This window comes from Betta splendens, chromosome 15, assembly GCF_900634795.4.
Source record: "Betta splendens chromosome 15, fBetSpl5.4, whole genome shotgun sequence".
In the NCBI taxonomy this organism is placed as follows: Eukaryota; Metazoa; Chordata; class Actinopteri; order Anabantiformes; family Osphronemidae; genus Betta; species Betta splendens.
The window spans coordinates 14,098,314-14,116,943 of NC_040895.2; the positions used below are offsets into that span (position 1 = coordinate 14,098,314).

Consider the following 18,630-nt stretch of genomic DNA (forward strand, 5'->3'; position numbering starts at 1 on the left):
TACTTTGAACACACGTTCATATATTGTCAGCTGCTCTTCTACAAATCTGCTACAGAAGGTGCTGTCTTATTGGACGCAGGGCCGGACCATGTGTCAGGTGATGCGGCTGCAGCCACTACTCTTTCTTTTTCCTCTCCGTGTGGAGAAGTCGCTGGTCCCTCAACCCGGATGCTGTAACTATTGATAACTGTGGCCGGTACGCTGCGCCGTGTGGAAGCCAGGAGGCGGAGATTTTTCAGTACCCTTGAAGCGGACAGCTCTCCTCGGGTCCACGCGTCTGCCCACCCGTGACACAAGCCGAGACAGAGGAAGGTGTAGCCGCCACTTTAAAGGGAGCACCTCCCTGCTCTTGCAAAATCGTGATCTCTTGCACAGCACAGAAGTCGGAGAAAGGAGGAGCGCATCATCGGGGAGAGAGAGAGAGAGAGGGAGAGAGATGGCGGAGTGCGGGCGGAAGGCGCTGTCTCTCCTGGAAGCGGCCCGTTCCCGGTACGAGAGCCTGCAGATATCCGACGACGTGTTCGGCGAGTCCGGGGACGACAGCAGCGACAATCCCTTCTACAGCACCTCCGGGGACTCCGACTCCGACAACTACATAGCCGAAGTGGGCGAGGAGGACCAGCAGCATCACCACCACCACCACCACCATCAAAAGCGGGGCGACAGGGAGAGCGCGCACAGCGGGGGAGCGGGAGGCGGCGGCGGCGGCGGCGGAGCCGGTCCCCCCGGCTCCCTGTCCCGCAGTCAGGCGGAGGAGGAGGGCTGGACCGAGGCGCTCCAGGACGTCACGGTGCCGCCGTACAAGGAGACATATGGTGAGCCGCGACGTGACAAGATGAATAAGGTCATTTGCGCGTGGGGGAAAGAACTGCCCGTGGGTTTGGAGCGGTTGGATAGAGACAGACAGGAATGATGCAGTATGTTGTATCTGGTGCCTGAACGGCACCAGCGGCCGCTTCGCTCCGGCCGGATGCCTGTTGTAATTCTCCCTCCTCTTTACGCATGGGTGTGAGTGAGCGACAGGGAGAAGGATGACACTGCATCAATAATTGCTGCTGGAAGTTAATGGCGAACGCTTAGCCTTTGATACTTGGCCCCGCGGTGCGTGGTACACATGCTGTCGTGCGTGTTTCAGGGCATTGCGGGGCGACGAGCTGTTTGATTTAGAGAAGCAGCGTGTTGCCTCTGCTGGCTCACACACACACACACACACACACACAACCTGTGCTTCCTATTCAGATGAGTGTGAATCGTGACCGTGCAGCCCCCCGCTGTGCAGCCGTCCTTTGTGTGCGTCTCCCCACGTTTCTTCCAGCGTGGACGACAGCGAAGCCTGTTCTCTGGTCTCTCAGCTGAGGCAGAGGCGGTCGGTGGAAATGTCACGCTTGGCGGTGAACCGACATGTGGCTGTGGGAGATACTATGGAGGGAGCAACACAGCTGTTTGAAAGCACAAATTTAGATTTACTCCCGTTTAAATGTCAAGACTCCAGCATAAATTGTGATTCTTGCCCTTTTCGTCTCTGTTTCAGACGAAAGCAGATTTAACCAATGATGGTTCTGATCGGTGTGAAGATGCCAAATGAAAAGAACATTTGTATTAAAGGCCAATTTAATGCCAATAACAATGTACAGAAGACCTCATCTGTTTTCATGTGCTTGTGTAGCTCTGAAGGCTTTTTCTGAGCCCAGTCGTCCAAGCACGGGTAAAAAACTTCAGTGAGGCTAAAGCAACGTGACACAATGTTCTGTTCTTCTCTGTCCTGCTCTGTTTGACTGTCTTTGTTGACTCAATCCAGGGAGACAGGTGTGTCCGCCTGCTTCTTTTCTTTTCTCATCTGGTTTATTAAATTACGGTCAGTGTCTGTTTGCACGGCAGCGTGGGCGTGGTCCCGTCGAGCTGGAACCAGGTTCAGGTTATTAAGAGGCCGGATGGTGCAGGGCTGATAGGGAGCATAAATGCTGTAGAGCTCCTAATAAAGTCATATTGTGACTTGATTAGTCTGGACAGTGGGGACTCTCCTGTGTCTGTCCATCTATCTGGCCACACGTCCAGCTGTCTCTCGTCTGTCCGTTGCTCCATCTGTCCGTCTTCTGGTGTCCGGCTGTGAAAGTTCTGGTCCAGACTGAAGAATGGGCGCCCGCGTACATAAATCATCAGCCGGCGTCACAAAGCATCAAGTCAACCTCGCGCGGACGCTCGCAGACTCCATCTGGTGTGCGCTTTGGATTGGTTCTACACTTAAACTCCTCTTTTGGCTTTTAAACATTTAATATCTTCATGCCTTGTTTTCCCATCTGCGCCAGACGAGCAGCAAAAGGCCAAGTCCAGGATTATGGAGCACACATCCGCATATCTGGGTTATATAACCACCTTACAGAGATGTTGAAGGGATTTAAAAAAGCTTTTAATTCATTCACTTTGCTGAGCGCCTCTGACAGATTAACTCCATATGTCACTTAATCTGTTTTTCTGAGTGTTGCCTCTGATGATGTATATGAAATATATATGAAAAAAGTAAACATCAAGTAGGAAAATGCCTCTGATGCAAGATGAAACAATTTGTAATGAGTTGTAATTATCAATAGGTCTGACTAGAATTAGCATGAGGCCGGACATCAGCTGCAGATGAAGCAAATCCATAAGAATGAAAATAAGGACATCTGTATTTTGGCTCCTCCTGAGCTGAGGTGGATTATTTCGCCTTGAGGGCCCTTGCATCTTAATGTGTGATGTTTTTTTTTTTTCTTTTCGGAGGAGTGGCTCAGTCTGAGGACGTCAGCCCGGGTTTTTATATTCAGCTTTCAAGTCTAATGGAATGCAAATGAGCAGATCTGGAGCTTGGCCTCAGCTTCGGCGGCTGCTGACGCGCTCCGGCGTGCAAGTTCGAATTCGAAATTAAAAAATTGAATTCGGAGGTCTCTATTATTTTGGTTGCGCGGCCACGCGGGGCGAGGGAAGGGGAGAGAGAGAGTGGAAACCTTGTTAGGCCTTGTTCGGAGATAATGAGATCGTGCTTTTCCATTGAGCCTGAAATCGCTTTGCTCTGCGTCCAGACTCTCTCTCACGCAGCCAGCAACCTCCGAGAACATGTCCAATTTAGCAGAACAAATACTTCAACACAGGCAAGGAATCGGGCATTCACCGGGAGGCTAACAGTAACACGGAACACTATACTATGCAGCTGTTAAACCACGCCGATGCGGTCGATCGCCACAAAATCCGCGGCCTCTCAAGTGAGAATCCCTTATTCAGCAAAGTCAGTCAAACTGAGGCCTCGGTGCCGGTTGTGTCAGCGACCGGTCCCACGTGGGCCGTGGGGTCGCAGCGTCTCACCTCTCTCTCCGTCCTGTCCCCGTTCAGGCCCCGCCCAGAAGATGCCGGCCTCCGCCACGGCCCTGGACTTCTTCCAGCTCTTCGTGCCCGACAACTGCATCCAGAGCATGGTGACGCAGACCAACATGTACGCCAAGAAGTTCCAGGAGCGCTTCGGCTCCGAGGAGGGCTGGCGTCCGGTCGCGGCGCAGGAGATGAAGGCCTTCCTGGGCTTCGTCATCTCCACCAGCGTGCACCGCTGCGAGTCGGTGCTCAGCATCTGGAGCTCCGGCTTCTTCAGCAACCAGAGCATCGCCCTGAAGATGAGCCAGGCGCGCTTCGAGAAGATCCTCAAGTACTTCCACATCGTGGCCTTCCGGCCGTCGCAGGGCAGCAACCAGGGCCTGTATAAGATCCAGCCCTTCCTGGACTCCCTGCAGCAGGCGTTCAGCTGCACCTTCAGATCTTCACAAACACAGGTAGTGCTTTGTTTTCACTGTCTAATGAATGCACACTGTTGTAAGAAACGGTTGAGTCAGGACCTACAGGGCATTAAAATGAATACGGATTTTCCTCCAGGAGATTTACTTCCAATTATTTCTGTTGCTCTGTGTATCAGATTCGCATTTATGCATCTGGGGCAGTGGAGCATCCGCGTCGCTGCTCTACTTCGGCTGCTCTGGACTTTATTCAACTCCAACTTTTCCTTCGTCTCCAGATTTTTGCATTCAAAACCAACCAATTTCCGCACACGATTACCGTGATTGCGGAGGAGAACGACAGGAAACGACGTGTGCCACTTGAGCGAATGGAGAGTGCAATCACTCGTTGCTTCCGCAGGTCTGATCACAACAAAGATCAGATGAAAGTCCGGACAATTCAATCAGTGCGGTGGCATTTTACTTCACCAGAACAAGCACAGCTCGTTTCTTGTTGCTGATTGATTGTTTTCAGCCATAATAGCTTCCGCGGGCTTGTTTTTGGAGGACACGCAGCCAAATTACTTAAGAGCATGTCACATTTTCCCACAATCTTTGCTGTGATAATAACAAAATGATCAGCCATCCATCTGAAATCTGCAGGAAGGAGGACTCTGGGGTCTCCATCCACCCAGAAGTGACTGATACAATGAGGGCAGGCCGGTTGTCAGCCAGTGTGTGTGTGTGTGTGTGTGTGTGTGTGTGTGTGTGTGTGTGTGTGTGTGTGTGTGTGTGTGTGTGTGTGTGTGTGTGCGTGCATCGTCAGCAGCAGCAGACGTGTGTAACTAGGCCAGTTAGTGTTATCTGCTGTTTTTCTGTGCCGGGGGCAAAGAGTGGGTCCAGACAGAGGGAGAGAGCGGGACTGAAAGCACAGACAGTGGAAGGTGATTCACCCGTTTGATAACAGAGCGATGGGCGCGTCATGTTAGCGACGCTTTGCCGTACAGGTGTGTCTGCAGTTAATGTGCGTCAGTGTGCTGCTGATGTGCGGCAGCTCACTGATGGTGCGGTATTTTCCTTTAAAGGTCATTATGGTTTGAGTGATGTCATCCCGAGGCCAGAAAGCTTCATCACTTCTCACCTGTGCGATCCATAAATCCATATTTGACTGGGAAATATCGCCGGCGCTCGAGAACGCTGTCGATCACTTCTCGCTGAAGCATTATTCAAATGATGATGGGAGCAGTGGAAACGCCGGAGGGAAAGCCGAGGGATTTGACATGCAAATATTTACCGTGCCGGGGAATATTTAACCAGGCTTATGGTGCAAGACAGAGCTGCTGAACGAGTGCTCATGTTTGTGTATGTGAAATTATTGAATGTGTGTTGATTGTTATAGGTTCGAAATAGATTGTGACTTTTATAATGTTGATGTTTTCCCCTAAAGCCTCACTAACTTTGCAGCTCCTAATACATCTCTATTTTTGTTGCCAGGTTACAGCCACTGCTCCTCTAGTCTCTTAGATGTATTTTTTATTTTGCTGGTTCTTCAAAGCGTTTGGTCTGAAGTCATAATAGATAAGTCCAGAACATAAAATAACCCTTTCTACTGTTTGACAGTACATAGACAGACATGTATATAAGAACAGTATTTTATAAATCCACAGACTTGACACTGACTGCGTTTCCAGGTTCTTCACGAGCCCTTGATAGATGAGGACCCCGTGTTCATCACCACCTGCACAGAACGGGAGCTGAGGAAGAGGAAGAAGAGGAAGTTCAGCCTCTGGGTTCGACAGTGCACCTCCACCGGGTTCATCTGTCAGGTAGCGAATGAATAGATCCTGGTAGAATTTGCTAGCGTGTGCTTTCTTAAGCATTAAAAATATAACAATGTTTCCATGGCAACCAGATGTTCCCCAAATGTCACGTCAGCTCCGAACGCACCTCTCGCTGTGACTCCCCTCACTGTCGTCGGCGTGAAGCAGCTCTTTAATACATCACACGCGGATTCCCCCCAAAACTGGGTCCTCTGAGCCAACCAGCAGCCTGATATTCTGTTGGCTGTATAGCAATATAGCAAAACTTAAATAGAAAGGGCCATAAATAGATATAGTATATCTAGGCATTGACTCTAATATGGATGATGGGTTTCTTTCTTTAGCCTGAGTGACGTCCAAAATGACATTAGCGAGGAGACGAGAAAACCACGGCCAGAATTTTAATTCACTGTTTTCCCTCCTCATCGGTTTATGTGAAATGAAGTCACTAATAAAAGCAGCCGTTCATCTCTCTGAGTGTAACCCTAATTCACTGTGCCAGGCGAGATGTGCGCGGGAAGCCTCACAGCCTCTGTCATTAAAAGCCGTGTTCCATTATCTCATCCATTTCACAAATAAGCATTAGCGGCCACGCTGGCTGTGGCCGTTTGGCAGCCGCTGTGTGTCTGCGCTGACGTCGGCTCCCTCTGCGTGAGTTGTGTTGTAGGAGGGGGAAAAAAAAGAAAAAGAATCCAAGAAATAAAACAAGTTAATGGAGCGAATCAATGAGATGCCATTAGGCCGTGCAACACACAAACAAACACGCAGACGCAGGCGCCTGGTCTGAGCATTTAGTGTAACGGCTACAGTCGCAGGACTGTTTCTCTCGCATTCAAACTAAACCTCTTACAGGTTCAGCCACATCAAGGTCACTCCGTGCTATTAATATATATTTTGAATTGAAACGCTCCGTGTTTCCTCCCGTGCAGATCTCGGTCCACCTGAAGGACGGCCAGGGCACCGACGCTCTGGCCACCTTGAAGAACAAGCCTCAGCTCCACAGCCTCGTGGCCAAGCAGCTCTGCCAAAACATCTCAGGCAGGAACACCATCATCTTCACCGGGCCGTCCATCACCAGCCTCGGCCTCTTCAGCGAGTTCAGCAAACAAGGTACGCGTCAAACCCATCAGCTGAGGCTGGATCTGTAGCTGTGTGAGGCTGTCAAACCCACGACCTCAGGTTGTGTTCAGCCAAGTCACAATATCACACAATCGACGTGGAGACTGAACGTGAGTGAAAGTGAAACTCATTAATGACCGTTCAGAACCATTGAAGCAGCCGAGGCAGCGCTGCTGGAGCTGTGATCCTGCAGCACATTAATCCTCCTCAGTGACCTGTTTCCTTTTGTCGTAGTAATAGTAAACGCATCATCACATCGCGGCAGGCGAGTAAATCTGCAAAGGCAGAGAAGAAATGTGCAGCCGAGCAGCTCAGATTTAATGATGACACCAGCAACGGTTCTGCATTCTCCTTTTCACCGCTGCTCTTCTGCAGCACGATAACAGTGGGAAGAGACGAAGAGGAAGAAGTCATCGTCCCACATTTTTATTTCAAAGTTATCTTAGTTGGACTAATTAGCAGAGTTAATTACCCTGTGCTGAACACACACGCACACGCACACGCACACGCACACACACACACACGCACCGTAATCCACAGATAGGAATCGTTCTCCAAACAGAGAACAGTGAGAATTAGAAGCAGTCAGGCACATGATTGTTCGAAATGGGTGGAAGCACAAAGAAAAAATACAAGAAGCAGATGAGAAGAGGGACCGATGTGAGAGACAGCTCCCTGAACAAATGGTTCAGGAAACAAATGGCTGCAACCACTTAAGCAATTAGTTATGGTTCACCTATATAGTGGCAATTATATTAATAATACAGAGACTATTTGCTTAAGTTAATCGAGTAAATACAACGTTCAATAAGGTTATATTTGTCCAATCGCCCGTTTCCAGACATCTACTGCTGTGGCCTGCTGAGCACCAGGAAGAGCGACTGCACCGGCCTTCCTCAGAACATGCTGGTGTGCGGCTCCACGCCGGCGCAGCGCGGCCAGTCGCGGGTGATGATGAAGGGCAGCATGTCGCTGATCAGCTGGTACAACAAGGGCCACTTCAGGTTCCTCACCAACGCCTACTCCCCAACGAAGCAGGGTGAATGATATACATGGCTCCAGGGTCGTGATGTTCTCCTCCTCCGCTCTCAGTTGAACAATTGTTTTATAGGTTCACGTCTAGTTGAAGCGCTAAAGTGTCTGTGAGCGGCTCCTTTCATCCGTTCGACTCTTCCTGTCCACTATTGATTCCTTCCTTCTGTGTGTGTGTGTGTGTGTGTGTGTGTGTGTGTGTGTGTGTGTGTGTGTGTGTGTGTGTGTGTGTGTGTGTGTGTGTGTGTGTGTGGGCGTGCGCGCAAATGTTTTCACCTCCTTAAAGGGCGACAGAGAAGCCGGCGCCCCACGCATAGTTACAACAATCCTTTGTTATTGTGAATATTATGCAAGCAACAATTATATAATGGGCAAATCTGAGACAACGATGTTGGTGGAAAGTCTGCACTGTTTAAGGAAGCGCCGCTTCTTCACTGGTGTTTGTTGTGTTTGTGGCAGGTGTGATCATCAAGAGGAAAAGCGGGGAGATCCCGTGCCCTTTAGCGGTGGAGGCCTTCGCAGCTCACCTCAGTTACATCTGCAAATACGACGACAAGTACAGCAAGTGGGTGCAGCGTCTACAGAAGCGCCTCCCGTTCACCGCGGCGCCGCTCTGACCCCTACAATCTGTCTCTCCGCCGCAGGTACTTCATCTTCCATAAGCCCAACAAGACCTGGCAGCAGGTGTTCTGGTTGAGCATCAGCATCGCCATCAACAACGCGTACATCCTCTACAAGATGTCCGACGCCTACGCGGTGAAGCGCTACAGCCGCGCGCAGTTTGGAGAGAGACTGGTCAGAGAGCTGCTGGATCTAGAAGACTGCTCCCCCACACAGTGAAGAAGAGGAGGGGGAGGAGCATGACAACAAACACACACACACACTCACATGCATGCATACACACACACACACACACACACACACGCACGCACGCACGCACGCACACACACACACACACACACACACACACACACGCATGCATACACACACACACACACACACACACACTCACATGCATGCATACACACACACACACACACACACACACACACGCACGCACGCACGCACGCACACACGCACACACACACACACACACACACACACACACACACACACACACACAATCTTTACACACACACACACACACGCATGCATGCACTCACTCACTCACTCACTCACTCACTCACTCACTCACTCACTCACTCACGCACACACACACAGACACTCACTCTCACACACACAAACACACACTCACACACAATCTTTACACACACACACACACACACACACACACACACACGCACAATCCTCACACACTCTCTTATGCGATTGTACAGACTGGTGCAGTCTGTGTCTGTGTGATAACACTGAAGCAGTGCCAAGCTGATGTCTCTTCCTCTAGTTGTTTCTCGTGGTCCTGTAAATACTCATTAACTGCACTCCACACAGTAGAGATCACGTGCCATGGGACTCCACTGCAACCTTCAGCCACGCAGGTTTACTAAGGATTTGTCAGCAGAACACGTGTCACTGGCTGAGGTGGAGACGGGACGAGTGATGTCAGCTTCAGGTTGGAGTGCGTGAGTGTCCAGGCTGAGCGGTGGTTTGAGCTGTGAGGCAACAAACGCTTAGTAAAGCAGCGCCGTGGCGTTTACACTGCATGCAAACGGAACGTGGATCGTGGTGTTCTCTTGTTCAGTGTGAGGTGGGTTTTGAAACTTTTGGTTGTGTGCATTTATTTAGCAAGTGGAACTGCCATTTGTGTGTGTGTGTGTGTGTGTGTGTGTGTGTGTGTGTGTGTGTGTGTGTGTGTGTGTGTGTGTGTGTGTGTGTGTGTGTGTGTGTGTGTGGTGTGCAGCACTACAGGAACATTTTAGACTGGATCCAAAATATTGTGGACGGCCGAACCACAATTTCTATTAGTTGTGTGATGTTACAGTACATTTGAATTGACCCATTTAACACAAAGGCAAAGCTCTTTGTCAATAAATGTGCTTTGCCACTAATTAACCATTAAAATGCCGCTGCAATTTATCACTGCAGAAAACTTTCCTCACTTGTTGGTCAAAGATTTCCCGAGCTGACTGATCCTGACTGCCGGCCACAAACTACAGCAGACCAGCAGTTTGTCTGCAGTGGAACCACAGGACGTCTTGTTTGTAGGTTCGCTCATGATTGCGCGAGAAGCTGATTGAAAAAGTAGGTTTTTAATAACAACACTTGTCATATTTCCGTCTCATCACTTATGCAGCTGACTGTGGCTTTCCAGGCCATGATGTTCACCGTCTCCCTGATTGAATGTTCTGTAAGCCAGTGTTGCTAGGCAACCGGCACCGTCTTGGCCAGTGGGCAGGGGTTTGGATAATGTTACTTGGCAAGATTTAGGTCCGTGAAGTAAAAAAACAGAATCACTGGGGGCTTAAACGTCGTCCCAGAAATCTAAATGTTGCAACAAATCCTAATATCGACAGCAGCTTCTTGTCACATAGGCCGAGTTTTAGTTCTACGCCGGTTCCACCTGGAACCAAGTGCAGAACAGATTGCACCAACAGCAGGGTTGTATGTGTGAACACATTACAGTGCGATCGCAGGCGTTGAAGGGGTTGCTGGCAGGACTAATGCACTTTTCCCACCATAGTGTTGCACTTTGAGGAAACATATTTATTAGACATTGTTTTTAGTGTTGAATTAAACCCAATCAGAGAATATACGCTGGAAAATATATACATTTTGTAAATATACGTGTTAAATAAATTATATAAAATGACACCAATGATGCTGAAAATGAAAAGGAACGACTATAACCAAAACAGAACAGATTACCACTGTAGATTTAGAGAGAATACTGTCTGTGTATATTTTGTTTACGAATAATTGTTTGTATGTCTATAATCACTGAGACTCAAGATTGTGATTTTTTTACTTTTTCACTAACTGAACCGTTGTTGTTGTTGTTGTTCATTGTTGCTCTTGTGTGCTCGAAACCCTGGATGTCGTCGTCACCGCTCACTTTTAAGTGTCTCTGTCATTGTCAGGAAGCAGTCTCGTCTCATCACGTCGCGTGTTTGCCGACTCACCTTTTATTACAATATTTGATATCAACCAATCTCACGTCTCTTTAGTATCAAGTTGATTGGACAGTAATGAACTGAGAACTGAGGCTCTAATTCCACCCTGCAAAGCTTGTAAACGTCTGCATGCATGTATGAAGTTTATGGGATTCATAACATTCATGAGGTTTCACCCACACGTCCATTGTTATATTATGGTATATGCTTCTGCACCTCCAGACGATCATTCAAGTCTGGAATCGTTTTGTTTGGGTGATTTTCTGTGAATTTGGTTACATAATAATTATTGAAAGAATAACTTAATACCTTGTTTAACAGTATTGCTTTACTGTCTCTGCTTTGAGTTTCCGTGTCTGTTGCATCTTTGATGCTGGGCGTGGTCCCAACACACACATGCAAATGTTGGGTTTCTCTTTGAAGCGGCTGTTGTTTAGAGCGGTATTGTTCTCGTTGCTATAGTAAAACAGAGTGAAGACAGTGCAGACTCCATAAGGTTAAAGATGATGTTAGCACTCAAAGTTATAATAATTGTAAACAGCCTCGGTGTCAGTCGTCATCTAATCAAGAGCTCCTGCGCTGACATTTAATCAGGAGGGAGACATTCATGAAATAAGGCAGAGAAGCCGGTTTCTCCACTGAGCTGAAGCCTCAGTGTGAGCGTGTGGACCTGCAGGGCAAACTGCAGTCTGAGTAAGAGCCACGGATGGAGTCATCGCTAACTGATGCACGAATACGTGAGTAGAGCAGGGAATGGAGTCCAGCTCTTCACAGCGATTAGCTCCTCACGTCAATTGTACTTTTTCATGTACGCGCATCACAATGAACCTTTGCGATGGCTGCATTTGTACATGCTGCTGATAGAAGTTACCTGAGATTCACGAGTGTGAAGGGATGGCTGCGTTTGAGGTTTTCGGCCCTTATCGCATCAGCTGCAGAGGCCTCATGTGGCCAAGTGCTTTTAATTCACAGCAAAGTTACATTTGGTTCGTTTAAAAAAATAAAAATAATCAAATCTATTTTGAAATCTCAAGTTATTTCCTTCAGTCCGCTTTGCTGATGACAGTTAGGCAGTCTTGTTTATGTTCTGACATCAAGCCAGAGCAGAAATAGAACAAACTAGAAATGAGGAAAATCTGTAAATGGACACAACAACATCAGATATTTGCTTAAAGGTTTTCTCACAGCTGTAATGTCTCATATTTCATAATTTCTGATGTTCCCATCAATAATATTAACCTGATATCCAACCCTGAAATGTTATTATCCAAATCACCAAATTCAATTAAGTAATAAAGTAAAAAGTCAATATGTTTTCCATAAGGACAGTGTGACTCTGATGCTCTTTCTATGGATGATGGTCCCAAACAGTTGGTCAAGGCCTTTGATTCAATATGAATTGATACGAAGCAGTGCAGGTGTGTGTATGATGATGTGCATGTACAGAGCTTAGTTTAGGTGACGATATTTAATGTTTAATATACTGTAAGTGACTGGCTAACCTCAGGGCTTCATCACTAATAACACAGCTATAGCCTTATCAGGTGCTAACCACTGTACAAGCAACAGCAGATTTAATTGTAGAACTAAGTCTATAAATCCAGTTTATAGAACTAGTCGATCATCTCCACGTAGTGAACACCTGCCTAAAAACAGCAGAAGATCAAGTCACAAGCGTCCCAACCAAGGGGTCACGCTTACTAAGGGACTCAGCTCTGTAGCCGAGCGCCGTGGGCCCGAGTGTGTGTTATCTGGCTCCGCGGCAGAAACAGACGGGCGTGTGTGCGTGCATGTAATGTCAAAGACGTGGCGTGTGCTGGACCAAATGACTTTCTTAACTGTGAGTGTCGACGAGTTGTTCACCACTGTTGTGTAAACGTGTCTTCATTAAAACTTTCCACGTGTTGAAGAGTTGGAGAATCTTCTTGACCTGTAGAAAACAGATCCCTTCTGTTATATAGGATAAATAATTCAGTGTTTTACTAGAATTATTGTTTATTTTGAAGGTTATTAAAAAAGTACATACAGTACCCAAGAATAAATTCTAGTAATAAAACGCTAATACACTTCTACTCAAGATGCAGAAGGTGTATAAAATATTGTGTCTGGAGGCTTATGTACTGTAGAGAAGGGTATTAAGCCTGGACACACAGGCCTTTGTGATAAAGTTAGAGTGACTGACAAGGTAAACCTGCTTTACTGGGTTAATTCTGAACATTATTCAAACCGTCCAATGAGTGATGCTGAAAATATGATTGAAACATTTGGAAATGAACTCTCTATGCACAAGTCTAACAATCATTTCATTTTCATGTAATTGCCCTGAGGGGTGGGTTTATTAAATGGTAAAATATAGCTGCAATGCGAAGTATAACCAGGAGAGGGCAGCAAGTAATAATTCCCTCAGTCACTTTGTCCATCGGCTCATCGATGTTCCCCTGAAGGTAAGTTGATTCTAATTGGTCCAAGCAGCAAAGTGAGACCACATAACTGAATTAATTTCATGAGATGCTTGATAACAGAGTGACTGGCTGACATCCTAAAAGTAAAAAATAACTTCACTAGCAAAAAATAGTGAAGTTATTCTATCTACAGAATCCAGTTGAAACATACCGGTGAGGGGTGGACGGACAGTCCGACCGACAGGATGAGCAAGAGACCAGGAATAAAGCAGAGCTGGCAAACTGAGAGCTGCTCTTTTCTCTCACGGGCCTCAGGGGGAGCTCATCACCATTCCTGCACAACAGAGAGAACTCACAAAGGCCGAGCGATGAGCTGAAGCTGATCGGCGAGGTTTGAATGTCAGAAATAATGGCACCTGTTAACTCTCAGGTTGATTGTAAACTCTGGCGTTGGTTCGTATGTGCAGACATCCGGGTACGTTTACCTGGAAGCTAACTCACCGCATTTGGACTGAGTCCATGGCTCCATGACTCAGCCTCCAGACTACTTCCAGAATGTCTTATCATGCTTAACAAAGCAGAAAACTCAATGGAGACGCACCAAACGTTTAATGTCTGTCAGTGCAGCATCAGTGTGAGTATCACCTGGATGCAGACGCTCACACATTTAGCCTGAAAGTGTCTCCCAGGTTTATAGCCTCCGTCTCCAGCATCCTACTGTACATGTGTCAGGTTGTGACACTCGGGCCTCGCCGACCCGCATCCATGCAGACTCACCAACACGTCTCCGCTCATGTCATTGGGCTATAATTAACGTATCGATGTAACGCCTTTTATTTACGGGTTCCCTTTGTCATCTTGAAGTGGGAGTCGCGGGTAAGTCACGTCATGAGGCGTCATCTGGCCCAAGATCATCCACTTCATACTTTCAGCAGATACGTGTTGTTGTCTTAATGTAGCTGCTGACTGCTTTGTGTGTTTTAAGCGATCCTCCTCTCTCCCGGACCAGGAAAACGCTAATGAGCCCCCGAATCATGAGTCCTCTTCACACTGAGGTGCTGAGAAAGTCTCTGCAGAGGCCGCGCTGCATTGCTTCCAGTCAGGTGGCGAGTGTGAGTGGATGTAACGCTTGACTGTCATGTTTCCTGGCTGCTCAGCTATGACTCACCGTGCTTTTTTTTCTGCATGGGTGAGTTTAAGACAGATAGACAGATACCGATCTCATATCTGCATGAAAGCAGTCACTTATCTTATCGGAGCGCCGGGATCTGATGCACACGCTTTTTATGAGTTTCAATGAGTTTGAGGCTATTCTGAGAAGCTGTGTTGTGTTTTGGGAGTCTGCTGTTTCAGTTGCGTTTAGTTGAACTAAACTTTTCTAGTAAAATAAAAACACTGATTACACACCTCTGCACCACAGTGATACCAGCATGAAACTTTCTAGCACGGTGAGCGGACGGGGGCTGATCCGAGCAGGTGGCACAGAGTGTTAGCGGCAGTTAAATTTGCATTTACTGTTTGAACCTTTTCTAGAAAGGAAACCTCAGACGAATCCAGCAGGACTCTCTGTGCTCGTTTAAGCACTCGTCGCTCATATTGCTCATAAACCATAACCTTGACCAGACAGACAGGCAGATGTACACAGACAGACAGACGTACACAGACAGACAGACAGACAGACAGACAGACAGACAGACAGACAGACAGATGCACATAGACAGACAGGCAGACAGACAGACAGACAGACAGACAGACAGACAGACAGGCAGGCAGGCAGGCAGGCAGGCAGGCAGGCAGGCAGGCAGGCAGGCAGGCAGGCAGATGTACATAGACAGACAGACAGACAGACAGACAGACAGACAGACAGACAGACAGATGCACATAGACAGACAGACAGACAGACAGACAGACAGACAGACAGGCAGGCAGGCAGGCAGGCAGGCAGACAGACAGACAGACAGACAGGCAGGCAGGCAGATGCACATAGACAGATATACAGATGTTCATAGACAAACAGACAGATATACATAGACGGATACACAGATAGTTAGATGACTAGCGCCTGCTTTCTCATGGACACAATAGTTCCCAGCTGCACTGAGCCTTTGTGTGAGCTGAAAGAGCCTCTCCTCTCCCACTCAGGTCACGTCTAAACAAGAGGACAGGGTCAACACCATACAGATTAAACTATTACCATTATGATGTTAGTAAGACTCGAGGGTGGAATCATGACCAGCAGTTATGAATACCAGGTTTTATAGAGAACAGTTTAAATGAAACACAGCTGCCAGAGAAGAAAGCAGAAAGAAACGGCTGGAGGAGGGGGCCGAGAGGTAGGGGATGTGTGTGTGTTTGTGTGTGTGTGTGTGTGTGTGTGTGTGTGTGTGTGTCTTTGTGTGTGTGTGTGCGTGCGTGCGTGCGTGCGTGTGTGTGTGTCTGTGTGTCTGTGTGTGTCTTTGTGTGTGTGTGTCTGTGTGCTAAGCCACTGTGTAGGTGTTAGAGGATACTGGGGCTGCAGCGAGGGGATTGGTGCATGAGAGAGGCCTTCGTCGTTCAATAGAATAGCGTTTTATGTCATCGGAAGAAAGTGGGGGACGGAGGTGTTGGGGGGAGGATGGGTGTTGTTGTGAAGCAGATCTGGCATCGCTCTCCACCCACTGAAGTTTAGCACCTGTAATACCCATGCACACACGCAGAGTACAGCACTGCTGTGTACACAGGGTAGTATCTGGTCAGGCAGGTTAGGACAGGAGGATCTCCTCTCCATTATGTAACCTCCATTCAGGTGGAGCGTTATGAGCTTATCCTTAAGCCACATGAGGCCGCGTGTGTGTCGGCACGTGCACGTGTGCGTTAAACGCTCCTTCCGTCGCTTTCGTGTGCTCGTAATTACATGGAGCTTCCTTGTATTTGAAGCCCGGTGGTGCCCGCGTGTGACAGCGTGGACCGGAGCTGCAGCGAGGACTGTGGATGAGGGAGAACCTGCTGGAAGCTGGTGCTGTGCTGTTCAGTAGCCTGAGGAAGCCAAATCCATGGAGCCTCTGTGGAGACTGGCTTTGATTTCAGTTATTACGCATTTATTACTATAATAAACTATACAACCCAACAAGAATGGAATAAAGAGGGAAGCATTCAGCCATTAACCTAAGCAAACAATGGTTCTGATTATGTAACGTGCATGTTTCGGAGTGTGAGGTTCCCCTTACGTTAACTTGCCGAACATGTAAAGACCTGACGTGACTTCTGACGGTTTGTCATCAGCGCGAGGCCGAGCTCCACAGTAAGCGAAGCGAATGCGCTCCAAGGTATTAAGGAGGGTGGAAGGAGCAGGAGCCCAAACCTGAGCGACCTGTTTGGCTCGGCGCTAACAGCTAATGTGAATTTAAAGAGAATTCGCTCCAGCAGATTTCAGGAAATGCTTCCAACAGTCAAAGGACGTGCGCTAATACGCCTCGAATGCCTCTTTTGCTAAATGTGACTGCTGCTTGTTTGTGGGGAACTTTGAGCCAGTGTTTGTGAGAATTAAGAGCACATGAAACTGACTTTTTGTTCCTTTCCCACAGCATCGAAGCACCTCAGCGTCTCGGCTGCTATCACTCCAATGCACCGCGGTGAATAATGCCTCCTTCCCGTTCATGTTTCAACTGTAATACTTTAAATTACCAGTGTCTCAACAGTTCCGTCTCGCTGGGACGGTGATTTATGGAATTATATTCGCCTCCGCAGACCGAGCTGTCGAAGTGGAGGCGACGCAACAATAACACCATTGTGTTTTATCAGTGCTCTCGATGGAGGTTTCTCTGAGGAGAAAGAAAACGAAACGGAGCAAACTGATTCCTCAAACTGAAACAATAACACTGGACAGCACAATCAGGTGCCTAAGCCGCAGGTTCAAGTCTTTTGTGTTCGTACTGAGTGACAAGTCATTAACCTGTTACTGCGTGCAGTTTCCCTCAGTCAACAAAAAGTCTCTTTCCTCCTCACACCCTCCCTTTTATAAATATATGATTCTTTACAGGCTGCGGAGCCCCATGACATGTGTCTCATTATTCAAATGGGGGGAGAGGGAGCTCACTACAACCAAATCATATTGGAGGAACGCACATGCACAGACAATTCATAGTTCAAAGCAGAAGAATCTGTTTAAATATGGATGTATGTAAATATTAGTGTAAAGATTTGATTTATTCAAATAGAAAAATCTCACTAGAAGCTCATATCTTATAGCTTATATCACGCAACCGATCCACCGGCAGCCACATGTGCTTCATCAGCACTAATTTATGAATCGCCATAAAACAAGAGGAAGCTATTAGCTGTTGGGTCAGCGTAGCCGTGCAACCGCGTGGGAGGTAAAAGGAAGCAGCTGTGATTAAGTTGCATTCGCTGCATAACTGCACTGATCTGTGGACCCGTCGGAACTCGGAGCCCGTAGACGTGACCGGCTTTGGTTCTGCCGCTTGTGCAGGTGCAGAGGTGTTTGCCTGATACGGAGCCTAATGGGTTTGTCCTTTGAACGCAGAGGAACCCGCCCAAGGAATGACTGCGCCGCGGCTCCGGGTTATCGAGGCCTCCGCAGAACTCGGGCTCAACAGCTCAATAATTACCAGAATGTCCCTCTGAACAGCCCTTTATCAGGAAATGTGTTGATATAAGGCCATTCTGTCAGTTTATGATTTGTAGGATTTGCCGTCTTTTTCTTATTAGTCACTGCGGTGAGATGTTGAAACCTGACAGCTGATACGATGCTGTTACGCTCACATGGCGAAGCGGGGGGGGGGGCAAAGTGGGAAATGTAGATTAATAAGACTAAATAAAAGGGAGTGGGCTTCTAAGAGCGGCAGCTGGGCCCGAGGAAACTCTGCCCCCTCCTTGGCTCCTCCTGGAGAAATAATCCGCGGCCGGGTTTCAATTCTGTTTTCACTTCATTTTTCTGTCCGCACTCAGCTGTTTTGGTGTTTGGGAGGACTTGTTGTTTTGCCCCAACTAACGAGTGACCCGTTCATCCTGGTATCATTATCATTCAGCACAGCAGCCGCGGCGGAGTCGTCGTGTTGATCTAAAACATGTGACTACTGGCGAGCTGTGCAACCTGTGTTTCAAGCTCCAGCGATGGTTTTGATCCAGTTTCTGGATAACTGGATTCATTCTCACTATAAAACTCCCATAAACACCACAGGCCTTTTAAGTTGCAACACACTGGAACAAATATTTACGAACCTGTTTCAATATATTTGTTTGTGCAGCATCGCAAGAAAAGAAAATAAGGTCAAATAAGGTCATTAAGTGAGAACGATGTCTCCAATAATAAAAATCACCTTGGATTCAGGAAGTGAAATGTAGCTTTTTAAGGCATCAGTGAGATGTCGACACTGCGGCCTTTCCACTTTACAACACATTTGGCTCAGTGTTGCTACACAGACCTGCAGTCAACCACACCATACGGTGAGGGATC

At 47.7% G+C, this 18,630-nt stretch overlaps 1 protein-coding gene across 1 annotated transcript; it reads left to right on the forward strand.

Moving 5' to 3' along the window:
- Positions 1-145: 145 nt before the first annotated feature.
- On the forward strand, positions 146-12,682 carry pgbd5 (piggyBac transposable element derived 5). Its single transcript, XM_029174899.3, has 7 exons — positions 146-815; positions 3,364-3,794; positions 5,426-5,560; positions 6,484-6,664; positions 7,515-7,712; positions 8,165-8,270; positions 8,350-12,682. The coding sequence occupies exons 1-7, from the start codon at positions 437-439 to the stop codon at positions 8,543-8,545; spliced, it is 1,626 nt and encodes a 541-aa protein (XP_029030732.1). The 5' UTR covers positions 146-436; the 3' UTR covers positions 8,546-12,682.
- The last annotated feature ends 5,948 nt before the right edge of the window (positions 12,683-18,630 follow it).